This window comes from Fukomys damarensis, unplaced genomic scaffold (genome assembly GCF_012274545.1).
Source record: "Fukomys damarensis isolate Sample0158 unplaced genomic scaffold, DMR_v1.0_HiC HiC_scaffold_12, whole genome shotgun sequence".
NCBI classification, from domain to species: domain Eukaryota; kingdom Metazoa; phylum Chordata; class Mammalia; order Rodentia; family Bathyergidae; genus Fukomys; species Fukomys damarensis.
The window spans coordinates 28,919,589-28,933,841 of record NW_022900924.1 but is presented as its reverse complement, the minus strand read 5'-3'; the positions used below and the strand labels follow the sequence as shown (position 1 = coordinate 28,933,841).

The following is a 14,253-nucleotide window of genomic DNA, read 5'->3' as shown; positions in this document are numbered from 1 at the left end:
TTGAATTAAGTTTTCTGAGCACTAAAATCATGTGTTGAAAGTTCTGATATACATTTCTTCCCAAAGTGAACAATTTCTTTTTAGAACAAAACAATTCCCATTTAAAATTCATGCCCAAGAAAGAAAAGAGAAAATTATATAACTCAATAAATACTTTTGTGTGGACTGAAAAATTTATGTTTTATGACTCAGTGCTATGATTTTTTATAGTCCTATGGATATAATAATGACCACACTGATAAGGAATACTTTGGGAATGTTGGAAGAGTTCAAGCACTTGTCTTAGTTTACTAAAGATGCCATAACAAAATAACAAAGTAGTCTAAGTAACTTAAAACAGCAGGAACTCATTTTCTCACATTTCTGGTTGAAAAGCCCAAATCAAGATGTCCATACACCACCCTGTCTCTGAGGGTATAGGGAGAGTGCTTCCTTCTTTCTAGTTTTTGATAGTAGCTAGCATCCTTTGTGTTCCTCTGCTCATAGGTGCATCACCTCAGCTTTTGCCCCTGTTGTCACATAGCCATCTGTCATCCTCCGGCATTGTCAGATCTTATAGGATGTTAGTCACATAGAAGCAAGGGTCCAAACTACTTCAGTCTAACCTCTGTCTAGTTAGTTATTGTTATAATGACCCTAGTTCCAAATAATGTCATATTATAAGGTGCTGTTGTTTAGGGCTTCACTACATGAATTTGGATGTGTATGTGTGTGTGTGTGTGTGTGTGCGTGTGTGTGTGTGTGAAGGCACAATTCAACACCAGCCATTCTAAACTCTATATTGTAATAAAACAAAATATCTCTTTCATGGAAAATTTTAAAAAGAGCAAAGAGAGAAATAATAATTATGAGGAGGCTTATATCCAAGCTATAATAAGAAGATGTGAATGATGTTTAAAATTATTGTTTGAGAAACACTTGTCTTTCCTTTTTTTGCTGTACAGCTACTTTAGAATCAAGACCAACAAGATGTTTAGTCTAAAAATTCTAGAATTCTAACTAACGTGTTGTGTGTGACATACTAGATATCTAAATTTAGAAATTGTCCTGCAGTTCAGTACTAGCTAAAATAATCATGTCACTTTGCTAAATGTAATATGAGATCCTATAGATGTTTTAAATATTTTCCTTTATTCCTATATGTTTGCAGTACATGATGTTTTTACATTCATGATGGGGAGTGGGAACACGTATATAATGCAGCTGATTTTTTCAGCCCCTTTCCCTTCCTACCCACTTCCCTCCCTCCACCTCTAAACCTCTTTTCCCATTTTCATTCTTGTCATTATTATTCTTAGCTCATGTTTATGACATACAGTGCTTATATTCACTGAAGCTATTTGGTTCCTATACATGACATATCTCAATTCTACTTGTCCTTTTCTCACCCTTCTCCCTTTACTCTCAGTCTCTTGAATCCCTTCCATTTGCCACAGATTGAAACCCTTATTTCTTTCTATCCATCTGATAGTATTCTCTTTGTTTGTACTTTGGCTTACTCAAATGAGAGATACCATAATTTTTTAAACTTGTGTGATTTATTTTTTACTCAACATTATATTTTCCAGATATATCCATTTTCCTGCAAATGTCTCAAATTTTATTCTTCTTTATAGCCAAGTACGGTTGAATTATGTATAGGTGCTACATTATTTTTATCAATTTATTTGTTGATGTGTATACCTGATGCTTCCAGGATTTAGCTATTATGAATTGTGCTGCTGTAAACAATGGTGTGTGTGTGTGTGTGTGTGTGTGTGTCTGTTTGTGTGAGTATCACTGTAGCATGATATCTTTACCCCTTTGGGGAAGATACCTGGAAGAGGAATAGTAGTTGGGTCATATGGAATTTGTAATTTTAGTTCTTTGAGTAAGCTCCACTCTGATTTCCCTACTGGTTGTACTAGCTTACATTCCCACCAACAATGTCTGCATTTGTTATTCTTTGTCTTTCTGATAATTGTCTTTCTTTCTGGTGTAGGACGGAATCTAGTGTTTCTTTAATTTTTATTTCCTTAATGGCCAGAGATGTTGAATGTTTTTTCATGTTTGTTGGACATTTTACTTTTGAGAAGTGTCTGTTCCTTTCAGTTGCCCATTTCTTGAATGTCTCTTTTATTTTAGGTAGTCCATTTTTTTAGTTCTTTATATATTCTAGATATTAATACTCTGTCTAAGGAATAGTTGGTAAGAGTTTTTTCTCATTCTGTAGGTTGTTTTGCATTCTACTAATTGATATATTTGCTGTGCAGATCCTTTATTTTTCGCTGATTTTATTGCCACATTTTAGGTATGCAGTATGCTGACATTCATTATTGGGAATTTGTGCCTTTACATAATATATCTTGGTTCTTATTTTTCTCCCCTTTCCCCTGCCCTCTCTTCAACCCCTCTGCCCCTCCCTATTTACAAACACTTTGTTTCCATTTTTTCCTTTGCTCACTTTTATTCCTTTCTTTTCTTCCCCCTACTGCTCCCAATTCCCCTTCTCCTTTGGACCTTTTATTCCTATTTTACATTATCTATTATACACTTAGATGCTTATTTACACTTTCAGTTTCTCACACCAGGAAAACTATTCGATATTTGCACACATGTGTCCTATTTATTTCACTTAAGAATATTGCCTCAAAGAGAAACCATGACAGTGTAAGAGATGACCCACAATGTGGAAAAAATTTTTTACCAGCTATTCCTCAGACAAAGGTCTACCATCTAGAATACACAAAGAACTTAAAAAAGTCACACCTCCCAAATTTAAAGACTCAGTCCAAAAATGGGCATCTGAAATGAACAGACATTTCTCAGACAAAGAAGTAGAAATAGCAAATGAACATAAGAAAAAAATGTTCAACATCACTGCATTTGAGATATCCAAAGGAAAAAATGCTGTTTCCACCTCACCCCAGAAAGAATGGCTGCTATCACGAAATCAACCAATAACAGAAGCTTTTTAATATGATGTTATCCATATCCTATTGGTTGATTCTTTCTGTTATTCTAGTTCAATTGGACTTCTGTTTAAAAAATCCTTTCCTACACCTATTACTTCAGGCGTTTTACCTGTTTTTCTTCCAAGTGTTTCTCTTTCAATTTTTAGATCTTTGATTAATTTTGACTTTAGTTTAGTGCATGGTGAGAGATATGGGTCCTGTTTCAATCTGCAAACAAATAACCAGCTTTCCCAGGGCCATTTGTTGAATAGGCATCTCTTCTCCAAGATATGCTTTTGGCTCCTGTGTCAAAGATCAAAAAGTTGAATGTGTCTAGTAATGGTTCTCCAACCTTTATTTTGTCCCATTGGTTCACATGTCTGTTTTGGTGCCAGTGTGTAGCTGTTTTTATCACTGTTGCTTTGTAATTTTGTTCAAAATCTGGTATTATATTGCTCTTGCTGCTCAAGGTTGTTTTAGCTATTCTGGGTCTCTTCTGGTTCCATATGAATTTTGTTTGTTACCAGGGATCAGACTCGGGTCCTTCTGCTTGCAAAGCAGGTGGCAGAACCACTGAGCTAAATCCCTGGCCCTCCATACGAATTTTAAAATTGTTTTTTCTCAATTTTGTGAAGAACGCTGTTGGTATTTTGATTGTGATTACAGTGAATCTGTATAGCAGTTTTGGGAGCATGGACATTTTGACAATAATGTTTCTGCCTATCCAGAAGCATGAGACATCTTTCTATTTTCTGATGTCTTCAATTATTTTTCAAAATGTTGCAGTTTTCTTTGTAGAGGTCTATTACTTCCATGGTTAAGTTAATTCCTAAGTATTTAATTGTTCCTGAAGCTGCTGTAAATGGTGTTCTTTTCAGTATTTATTTCTCATTGAGTTCATTATTTATGTATAGAAATGGTATTGATTTTTGTGTGTTGATTTTGTAACCTGCTATAATGCTGAAGTTGGTTATTTATTCAAAGTGTTTTTTTGGGGGGCAGTTCTTTGCGTCTTCTATGTTTAATGTCATGGCATCTGCAAATAATGATAATTTGAGTTTTTTTCTTTTCTTTATGTATCCCTCTTGCTTTATTGCTCTGGAAAATGTTTCAAATACTATGCTGAACAGAAGTGGTGGTAGTGGACATCCTTGTCTTGTTCCTGATTTTAGAGGAGATCCTATAAATATCTTAGGAGTTCAACTTGTAGTTTTAGGTTCAAGAGTCTAACATGACTTTGCAATATATCAGATTCCTCTGTTTAAAGATAATTTCAAAAATATGTTTATGTGTATGGCCAAAAGTGATCATTTAATACATATAAATCAGGTAAATAAATAGATACCATTCATCTACATAGTACTTTCATCTTTATAAAGGATTTAATGTTTATATTTTAATACTAAATGCTAATGGCTGTATAGTCTGATTTAATTATTTGTATTTCATAGATAAGAAAACCAAAACATTTAACATTAAATCAATTATATTCAAATACTGGGAGAGTCCAGATTAATTCTCATTTCTATTGGATCACAAACTTACTCTTATCACAGATTAGTTGAGCCCCTACTGTTGGCAAAAGGTGAGAACAGATGCGATATATCAAATGTTGATAGGATGGTTACTACTCAGATGCAGTAGTGCAAAATTTGCACAAGAAATTTATTAAGGCTGTGCATCTGTGTATTATGAGTACTAGAAGAATAGTATTGACAATGAGGACTGGGAGGTTCATTAGAAAAGGCTGTGAGAAAGGAGGGATCACAGAACCTTTAAATGTCAACAGGGGTCCATGGAAGAAAGATTTGAGAACCAAGCTTTAAAAGGAACAAGAGGATTACCCTCACATGCAATGGTGACTTATTGAAAATGTCAAAGTAAGGCAGCGGAATGATTACTGCAGTGTTTTAGGAAGATCTATTTAGTAATTACAATGATTTTGTTCATGCTCATAACTTCCTTGAAATCCTCAATTCTTACTCCTTTCCATCATCTCCATTTTTCTGGGTAAATTTTATTGTTGTTACTTAAAAATTAAGCTTGGGTTTTACAAATCCTTTGCTCTCTAGGCAAGATCCTACTGACATTGCCTCTTTCTTCTACCGTCTGGTATTTATTTCCATCTGGACAGTTGTATTAACATTATTTGTTTGTCTTTCTACTGGCATGTAAACCTCTTGAGTTCAGAAACTATGCAAGTTTCCTGTTTATAAATCCCAGCACAAAGAATAAGCCTGAAAAAATAGTTGCTATTTAATTAATGATTGCTACTTTAAACTGAGTAGTAATAACTTTGAGAATATGTTTAAGAAGGAAACTGAAATCCCAAAGATCAGCTAGGGAACCACTGCAAAAATTGAGGCATTAAGTAATGAGTGTTTCCAGGGAACAACTCTGCTCGGAAGAGTAAGGAACAGATGGAAGTAGAAAAACACTTACTGGAACCTGCAACTAATTTGATTTGGGTCACAAAAGCACAGACTGCTCTGATATTCTAAGCTTGACTTCCTAGAAAAAATGAGAGAACTTTGGTTTCTTATTTGTCTGTAGTGAACCTTAGCTAGGTTCTGTGGACTTCTGGAGTATTCGGAGGTGAAACTCCATATCTTTGAAGCCCATGAAATTATTTACTAATTTATTCATGTAAGGTTGAAAATGTATTTTCTTTGGGAGAGGACTTATAGATGATATTGAATTTGCTGATCTTTAAACTGAATTTTATGGATCTTTGTAGTTGTTTAAAACTACAGTGCCATTTAAAAGTAAATACCTAATTAATGAGCATATGCTTTCTGGTAGGTAACGTTCTTTGAAAATATTGACTCAGGTGGCTTTTTCCAGTATCATTTATCAACTCCTGAAACCACATCATGGAAAATAGAATACACTATTGAAGGCCAAAAGCATGGCCTGCTTTTAACTGTGTAACTTTAGGTTAATCACAGTACTTGTATAATAGTTTTATTATGTTGTTAAGTGGCATAATGATAATATATGCCTTGTGAAGTTGTTCTGAAGATTCCATGAGATAATGAACATATGATTGTGCTGTTCAGTATTAACTTACTATTTGCATATTATTTTCACTCAATTTTAATAACTAGATGTCCCTATATATCTCATTTAACCCCTATACAATTGATAAGGACATATTTTTATATTCGTGTTACAGAGGAATTGTAGGCAGGTAAGTAACTGGAGTTCACACAGCTAATATCTAGCAGTAAGAAAGTTGCAAGAGGACAGCTAGAAGTCGGTAAAGAGGTATAATGTAGGGTAAACAGAAGGGAGAACACAAATCAGAGCAAAATGGTCAGTGATGGAGCTCACAGCAAGGTAAGGGATGGGGAGCAGATGTGCCAAAGCTTTTCCAAAACAGAACTACCATAGGACATGAAGTGTCAAAGTTTCGCTGAACTAGAAACCGAACTTAGGCCTTGGTCAGCCTTCAATCTTTAAGTCAGTGAATAAGCATTATTTATAGGAAAGAGACTTTAAAAATGGAAAAATGAGAGTGGATAAGAATAGATATGTCATGACTAGTTATAGTAATTAGTACAAAATGTTGAACCTATTAGACAGTGATACAAACTGGAATAACAAGCATACATTAAACATTGCCCATATATGTTTCATATGTGACAGAAGGTATTTTCTGCTCTTCCAAAAAGAGCGAATAAGGTATTTCACACAACTATGTGATAGTTCATTGGCAATGACCAAGAGCTGCTATATACCCACCACTGTCAAGGACTTTGTTATATTTTTATTTTCAGGGGTAAACCTAGGATTTGGTTTGGTTGCTTCTAGTTCTGAACAATTCAGGAGTGACTCAATCCCATTACATATCAGATGAGGTGTCAAATAATAGGGTAGGTACCCAATGGGAAATTCGACCAAGACATTTTCTTTAAACAAGAACTTTGGGTATAAAAGAGAGAGAACGAATAACACTAATCCTCAGTAGTGTTTGTTAGTCTAGTAAAGGCTCCCTTGTAAAACAAATTGAGATTGTTTTCTTGTATTTTCTGTAGTTATTACTTATGGGAAGCCTATTTACAATCTAGGAATAAATTGGTATTTTTTAAGGAAGCAGATAATGTCCATGTACGGTAAAAATTTCATTTCATCATTATTTAATTGCTACTTCTCTAACCATCATCTTGGTTGCTCATCCTTTGACTACTGCTCTTTTGACAATTTTAGAGGAAGATTAAGAAAAAGGGAAAATGGAACACGAATGAAATAAATATTAAGAAATTAAGAAAGACTTTGGAAAAGGGACATTTTATATACATATGATATCTATCACATGCATATTTATGTATATGTTACATATAAATTGTATATTGTGTATGGTGCATTGGAATTATATTTTCATTTTTTTTGATTAGAGAACAATGGCAATCAACATATTAGCTCTGAATAAAAAAATAGAACTAAGCTTAAACTATAACTCTAGGCTTTATCTTGACCTTGAGGATAGAAATCAACTTTCTAAATTCTGTTATAGGTTAATAGCACTGAAAATGCTGACTTCCTAAGATTTTTGTGATGATTAAAAACTACAATCTATATTAAGTGTCTCATACCTGGCTATTCATGGTTCCAATAATTATAGATAATTAGAAATTGGCCCCAGATTATACATCTATTAAATGGCTAGATGTATTTCTATTGCTATAACTCTCATTGTACTATATTATGAGTAGCACTATCATTTAAATGTCTCTTCAGTGATAATGAAGCAGTATTAGAAGTTGTAATAAGTCTTGCAATATTCTTGTCATATCCTAAAATAGTTGGACTGTTCTAGTAAAAATTATCAATTTCTGGGTGTATTGGACATATATTTTCCACCTGTTAAAGAGCCATACTCCATTCCACTTAAAGAGTATGATAATGAAAACAACAACAAAAAAATCAAAGCCATCATATTTGCATTTTACCTTTCTTAGTAAGAATTTACAAAGAAGTTAAAAATAGTTCACATCAAATAAGCTATTTCCATCTGCAGTAGATTTTAATATTCTTGTACCCATTCCTGCTTAGCCAGGTTCTGAATGAGTTAGCATCTTTCAGAAATGAATATTATTCTAGCAGGAAATAATTTAGGACCAGTAAGTTCTGCCACAGCATGTTCATTGTTTTGAAGAATTATAATTAAGAACCTTATTTTGTATTTGCCAACTAAAACAGTGATGTAATTAGATGGAATATTCAAGCTAACATACAGCCTCAAATGTTGGTTTACCTTTTTTATAAGTAAGGGTCTTTGAACAGCTTCCAAACCTAGAGCACGGGGGCAAATGCCTTCTGTGCATTCACCAACCCCTTAGCGGTTGCCAGAAATTTCACTGATGTCAGAAGCAGTCCCATATTTAGGAATGTTGTTTTTGTATTTTTTTTAATTAAAAAACTTTCCAATCTGGTTTAAAAAATGTAAATTGATGCTTTCAACAACCAGGAAATTAAAAAATGCCCTACCTTGTACTGCTTTCTTATTAAATGAGTCAGTGAGATTCAGTGATGCTGTGGATTTGGACTGTCTCAGTGCCTGAGAGTATTTGGGTGATGTCCTGTCCCTCTTCACAGGTGAGCACTACAGAGCTACACCAGATACTGCATTCCTAAGTTTGTATGGCCCTGCACTGGAAGCCCTGGCTAGCTCTCCCCCACCTTTTCTATATTTTTATTGTTTTGCTCATTTGAAAGATACCTGGTTCCTTTTGAATCTAATCTCTTTATAGGGTCCGTTGGGAAGATAATAGATGTGTTTCAAAACTGGAGAAATTCACATAACCTGTGCCAGTGAATGTGGTGGATGACTTATTATAAACAACTATCTGTACCTCGGTAACAGTCTTCTCAGAGGAAGGCTGACTTCTGTTTCCTGCTCATAGTGTTATGAATGTCTGCCAGGTGCCATCTTTAATGGTGTGAAAATCTTGAGTACATAGAGTTGCTGGAAGGAAACTCTACATGTCTTAGGAAGTAACTAAGCAATAAAAATTTAGAGCTGTTTTGGTAGGTAATTGTTACTTGAAAAATAGAATATTCTACTTATTCCCATCAACCATTTATCCTAGAAGCAGGTTATTAGCAACTCAAACGGATTGGTGGAGCTAGGGGAAAATAATGATGTGAAATATGAGAAAAATGTAGTTGGGATAAAAAGAACAAAAGATTTCACAGTATGATCCCTTCCAAGTCATTCGTTTTATGAAAAGCATTTTCTTTTCCAGCAAATGTGTACTATGTTTCAAGGATTTGTTTCCCTTCACCTTTTCTTTTCCTTTTTTTGAAAACAGATTGACTGTAGAACAAAAATTAGACTTCAAGGAAGCTTTGCATTCTTTGAACATAACTGAGATATTTAGTCGTGGCTGCAACCTTTCTGGAATAACAGGTAGTATAATGAATAATTTCTATATTGTCATGCTAGGTTATTTTCTTAGTACAGCACTACATTAACTGATTGATCTTAAAACTGAAAGATTACTTGGTTCCAGCAAACATACGTATGGTGAATACTGAGCTGTTTATGAACAAGCACTCTATCACATTTTGTATTTTAGTTTTCTTTGATGAAAGTCAAAAGTCCTTCCATAATGTTAGACAAGCATTTTATTTTTTTAACTTTTATTAGTATATATTTTCAGTACATAATGATTAAATTCATTGTTGGGAACTGGTACATGTACATAGCACATTTCCATTTTTCCCCTTCTTTCCTTAACTCCTTTTATTTTTCCAGGAGTAGACAAACATTTTAGTTATAATTTTAATAAAACCATATATATAAAAATGTATAGGATTATATTTGTTCCCTGTTTATATTTTCTTCTCTATATAATCAGAGTGACAACTTTATAATCCAACTTTGGATTTGCAAAACGAATTGCAAATATTAATTCAGCAATAGTAGAGTATAGAATAGTACTCATAATATCAAGAAATTGTACTGCTGCAGCTGGCAGATTTAGCAACAGATTCCTTTGCACTAACAGTGGATGGGGGATGGAGCCTTCATGCTGACTCGCATTGTGCCTGGTTAAATGCTCACTTGTACAATAATGCCAGATAGTGTTTTTCATCCTTTTGGCTTGGGCAGTACTAATTAGTTCAAAAATAAACAACTAAAGGGAAAATGGAAGAAAAGTGCCAGTGAATCATAAATTTACTTATTATTTTTATTTATTTAGTTAGTTAATTCATTTATTTTTGGTACCAGAGACTGAACTTGGAACCTTGTGCTTCTGAGGCAGGGAGCAGAGACACTGAGCTACATCCCTACTTATCATTTTTAAAAAGTGGTCTTCTGTGTAATAAAAGGGCCGTTTTTTACTTTAATATGAAATAGTGTGGATATATTTTGTGTTTTCCCATTTAAATATCTGGACTTCAGAGTGACATTTGTTAATTTATCCTCTCATCACCCATATGTGGGTCAGTGGAGAGAATGAATGAATTATCTGGTTGGAAGATGTAGACAGAGTTCACAGGTGTCACAGATATTCATTATCACCTTCAAACATGATGTAGGTACTCGTTCTCATAGTGACACATAGTCTGACTTCTTGGAAAATTTCATCAACACCAGGAATGAGATAGTCCACATTAAATATTGCAACAGGATGTTATCTAAATATGTCCTAGTAGCCATCTTACCAACATATAATAAAACAAATTATTTGCAATCTTTTATTTTCCCCTCTTAAACTTCTTTCTGGCCTTAGGAAACTTGCTTAATATAATCAAGACTTTCATATAACCACTCTGAAAATTCCCACCAATGTGTGACATCTATAAAATCTCCTTTTACAGACTAATTCAAGAAAATACTTCTAAAAGAGTTCACAAAAGAATTTGTGCAAGAGAATAATCCTGAGCAGAGAAGAATAAATGTCCACCGTTTTCTGCCCTTTTCTTCCTAGGTTGCTTGTTCAGGTTCTTTTAACTTTTTTGGTTTTGTCTTAATACCTATAATAGAACACACAGAGCCAATGCTGATACTATAGTTGGTGGTTAGGAGCATAGTGAATTCCCTGCTGTCCCTATCTGAATAAAATATTTTTACAAAGTTACTTTGGAAACTGGGAAGTCCATATTTGATATCTCACTCTGCTATTACTTCTTGTAGTAAAGTACTTAACCCCTCTGAAGCTTAACTTTCTAATCTAAGATAACGCATCCTCGTGACTTCAGAGAAATGAATAAAATAATGTAAGTAAATTGCCTACTTCGTCTAACACATAGTAGATCTCCATTCATGTGAAAAAAATCAAGAGCATCACAGTATTTACTCGCACATTTTCTTGCAAAACTAGTTTTCTTGTCTTCTTAATTTCACAGAGACATGTTTGGAATTTTCATAAAAATCAAGGGAAATAATTGTTACCAAGGTGTAGAAACCAGTGGATTTATGGAGTTCATATTCTTTGTTTTTTTCCTGAGAAAGTGTGGAGCGCATGAGACCAAGTGTGTAACTGCCTGGACGCTATGTGAGCTGGTGCCATTGCTAACCTGGGTGAAGTTCTCTGCTCCTCCTACGTGCTTTCTGCCTCTGCGTGTGAGCCCTTTGGCCATTTACTCTGAACTCTATTTGGGAATCCTGTCTTTTTGGCAGTTCTGGGAGAAGGAGGCATTTACTTGCCTTGAGAGTCCGTTCTGCATTTTCGTTAATCTGCGCTAAATAGGGTGGTTGCTCCCTTTTCTGTGTTTTACAGATTTCAATCATAGACATATTCATATCCATTGATTTACTTATTTGAGAAGTATTAGTTGTAAGATCCTGCCTGTGCCAGGCAGATTTCTAAAGCATGTATATGTTGCCTCTGTGAGGAACACTGTCAGATCTTTCTCTTCCTCCAAAGACAACTTCACATGGTTTCTGGAGACGCGGCTTCGCTTCTTCCTTCTCAAGAGAATTATGCTTGCTGTTACTCTCCCAGAAACACTTCACACACACATTGATAACTCTGAAGGGAGAAGAGGCACACTCTCTCTCAGCTCCTACCCACACCGGAGCAAAATGTTTGTAAGACACTATCTTACACTGAAAAATTTAACAGGTTTTAAAGCATAACTCCCAAATGATTTTGGAACATATGACACAAAAGCCTTTTAGACTTTGATAGCCTAACTGATCTTGAAAGGAAGTAAATTTTGTTTTGAACTCAGATCAAAATTGAATACAGACTTTAAAAGAGAAGGTGGCTCTGAGGTTGAACATAAAAGGTGAGATTAATTCAAGTCTGTAAAGCCTCTTTCATTCTGTCTGTAGATCATGACTATGGCAGTAGAACCCTCTGTTCATTCAAATATTTTATTTACTAGAATACCTTATTTGAGGCTTTACCTTTTGTAGTGGGGAATATTTTCACCTTTCTCTCTGTGTCTACATTTATGTCACATGTGAGAATTAAACATAAACCACATAAAACTCTAGCAAATTGACTACAGAGGAATTATTTCATTTGCTGATTCCTGTTCTTTGTTTATTTTAAAACGTAATTAATTTGGCACCTAATAATATATAATGGCTCTTGATTTAACCAACAAATACTCTTTCCTCTTTTCATCAGATTCGTCAGAAGTGTATGTTTCTCAAGTCATGCAAAAAGTTTTCTTTGAGATAAATGAAGATGGCAGTGAAGCTGCAGCATCAACTGGTAGGACAAATGATATACCCATAAACTGGGGAGAGAGATGTGGTGAAAGGTGCTGGCCGTTTTGCCTATTGTGATATCCCTTTTCTGTTCCATATAACATAACACAGGAATAGAAAAGACAGTGCTTACATGAGATGTCCACACAAATCTTCAGTCATAGCATAATACAAGAAGGAAGGGATGAGATTTGATTAGGAGTTGGGTTTTCTCCACCGATATTTGTTCATTTTCAAATTGAATCAGCTGTCGAGTAGCAGGCAGGAGATGTGGAAAGAATCTTAGGACTTGTATATGAAATTATTATTTTTTAGAAACGCTCAGTCACAGTTGTTATATATAATTTTATTTTTCCATTTCAAGTTAAGCCTCATTTTTCTAATTTAATTCATGTTATTATCTCCGTGGTAGTTAATCTCAAATTTAGGTGCAAATTGGAATTACCTGGGAATTTAAAAAAACTTCTGTGCCCAGACTGCACTTTAAAATAATTGAATCAGCATCTCTGTAGGTAAGATTCAGGTTCTAGTATTTAATTAAGTGTCCCTAAGTGATTCCTGTGTACACACAGGGTTGAGAACCTGTTCTCATTGTGGCCCACAGCTTGTCCTTGTCACTACAAATGAAGTACATGGGCCAGCAACAATATCAACACATGGGAACTTGTTAAAAATGCAGTCTTTGGCCAACTTCAGACCTACTGAAACAGAATCTGAGTTTGCCAAACTAGAGTTCATTTGTGTGTACATTCCAGATTAAGAATTACTCTTCTATAGTACAATTCCACACACAAATGACACTTTGAATAGTATCTATGCTGCATATAATTAATCCTTGTGAAATAAATGTGAAAACTCCTTAAAATCAGAAATGAAAAAGGAGCTTTAATGATCCCCTGAAAGTCCACTATAATAGCTCACACTATTTGGATTTCAATCAATATTTTGGAATATGTATAATTTGAAAAGTATTACTGATAAATATTCTTCTCCATATAGCAAGTTTTTAAAAAAAATTAATTTGCATTGCTGCTTGGTGCCAATGGAATTTTGACATCTTTGGGACATTCTGGATTCACACTACCATTTTGTCATCTGAGGACTTTGCCTCGCTGTGCTCAAGGAAATTAGATTGTAGGGAGTGCAATGCATCAATGATTGGAGAAATTGAGAGGATGCATTTGAATGAGGTTATCGGTTCATGTAACAAACCTTTCAGTGGCTTTTACACAGAACTGCCAGAATCCTTTTAGATCATTGTCTGATCGTCTCATTATACCCATGAAGAAAAAAGGTCTATCAGTGTGAAGTGCTCACCAGAGTTCGTGCAATTAATGATAGAGTTTGAACTGAAATCAAGTTCTCTTACTTCCAGTTTAGAGCTATTTCTGTGATTTCCCTTTGCCTCCCATAATAAGTCTAGGATTTTCTAGGAGGATGTAAGAGTCATTAAGGGATGACAATATGAGTTGGTAGTGATCTTGGTGTTTTACCTCTCCAAATAGTCTGCTTGAGTATTTTGCCTTTGAAGATTCTGCATTGGGGTTGCCCAAGAACAAAAGTGTCCAAGTATTCACTGAAAATGGCCATAGGAGTAAAAATAAATTTCTGGAGTTACCTCAATAATTCACATGTATATATATATAT

General features: G+C 34.5%; 1 protein-coding gene across 2 annotated transcripts in view; it reads left to right on the top strand.

The window, feature by feature from the left end:
- The window catches only part of Serpini2 (serpin family I member 2), a 64,204-nt gene that overhangs the window by 43,973 nt on the left and 5,978 nt on the right, over nt 1-14,253 (top strand). For both annotated transcript variants that reach the window (XM_010606685.1, XM_019204942.1), the window contains exons 6-7: nt 9,248-9,345; nt 12,524-12,610. In XM_010606685.1, the coding sequence (XP_010604987.1) occupies nt 9,248-9,345; nt 12,524-12,610 (185 nt within the window). The remainder of the gene's footprint in view (nt 1-9,247; nt 9,346-12,523; nt 12,611-14,253) is intronic.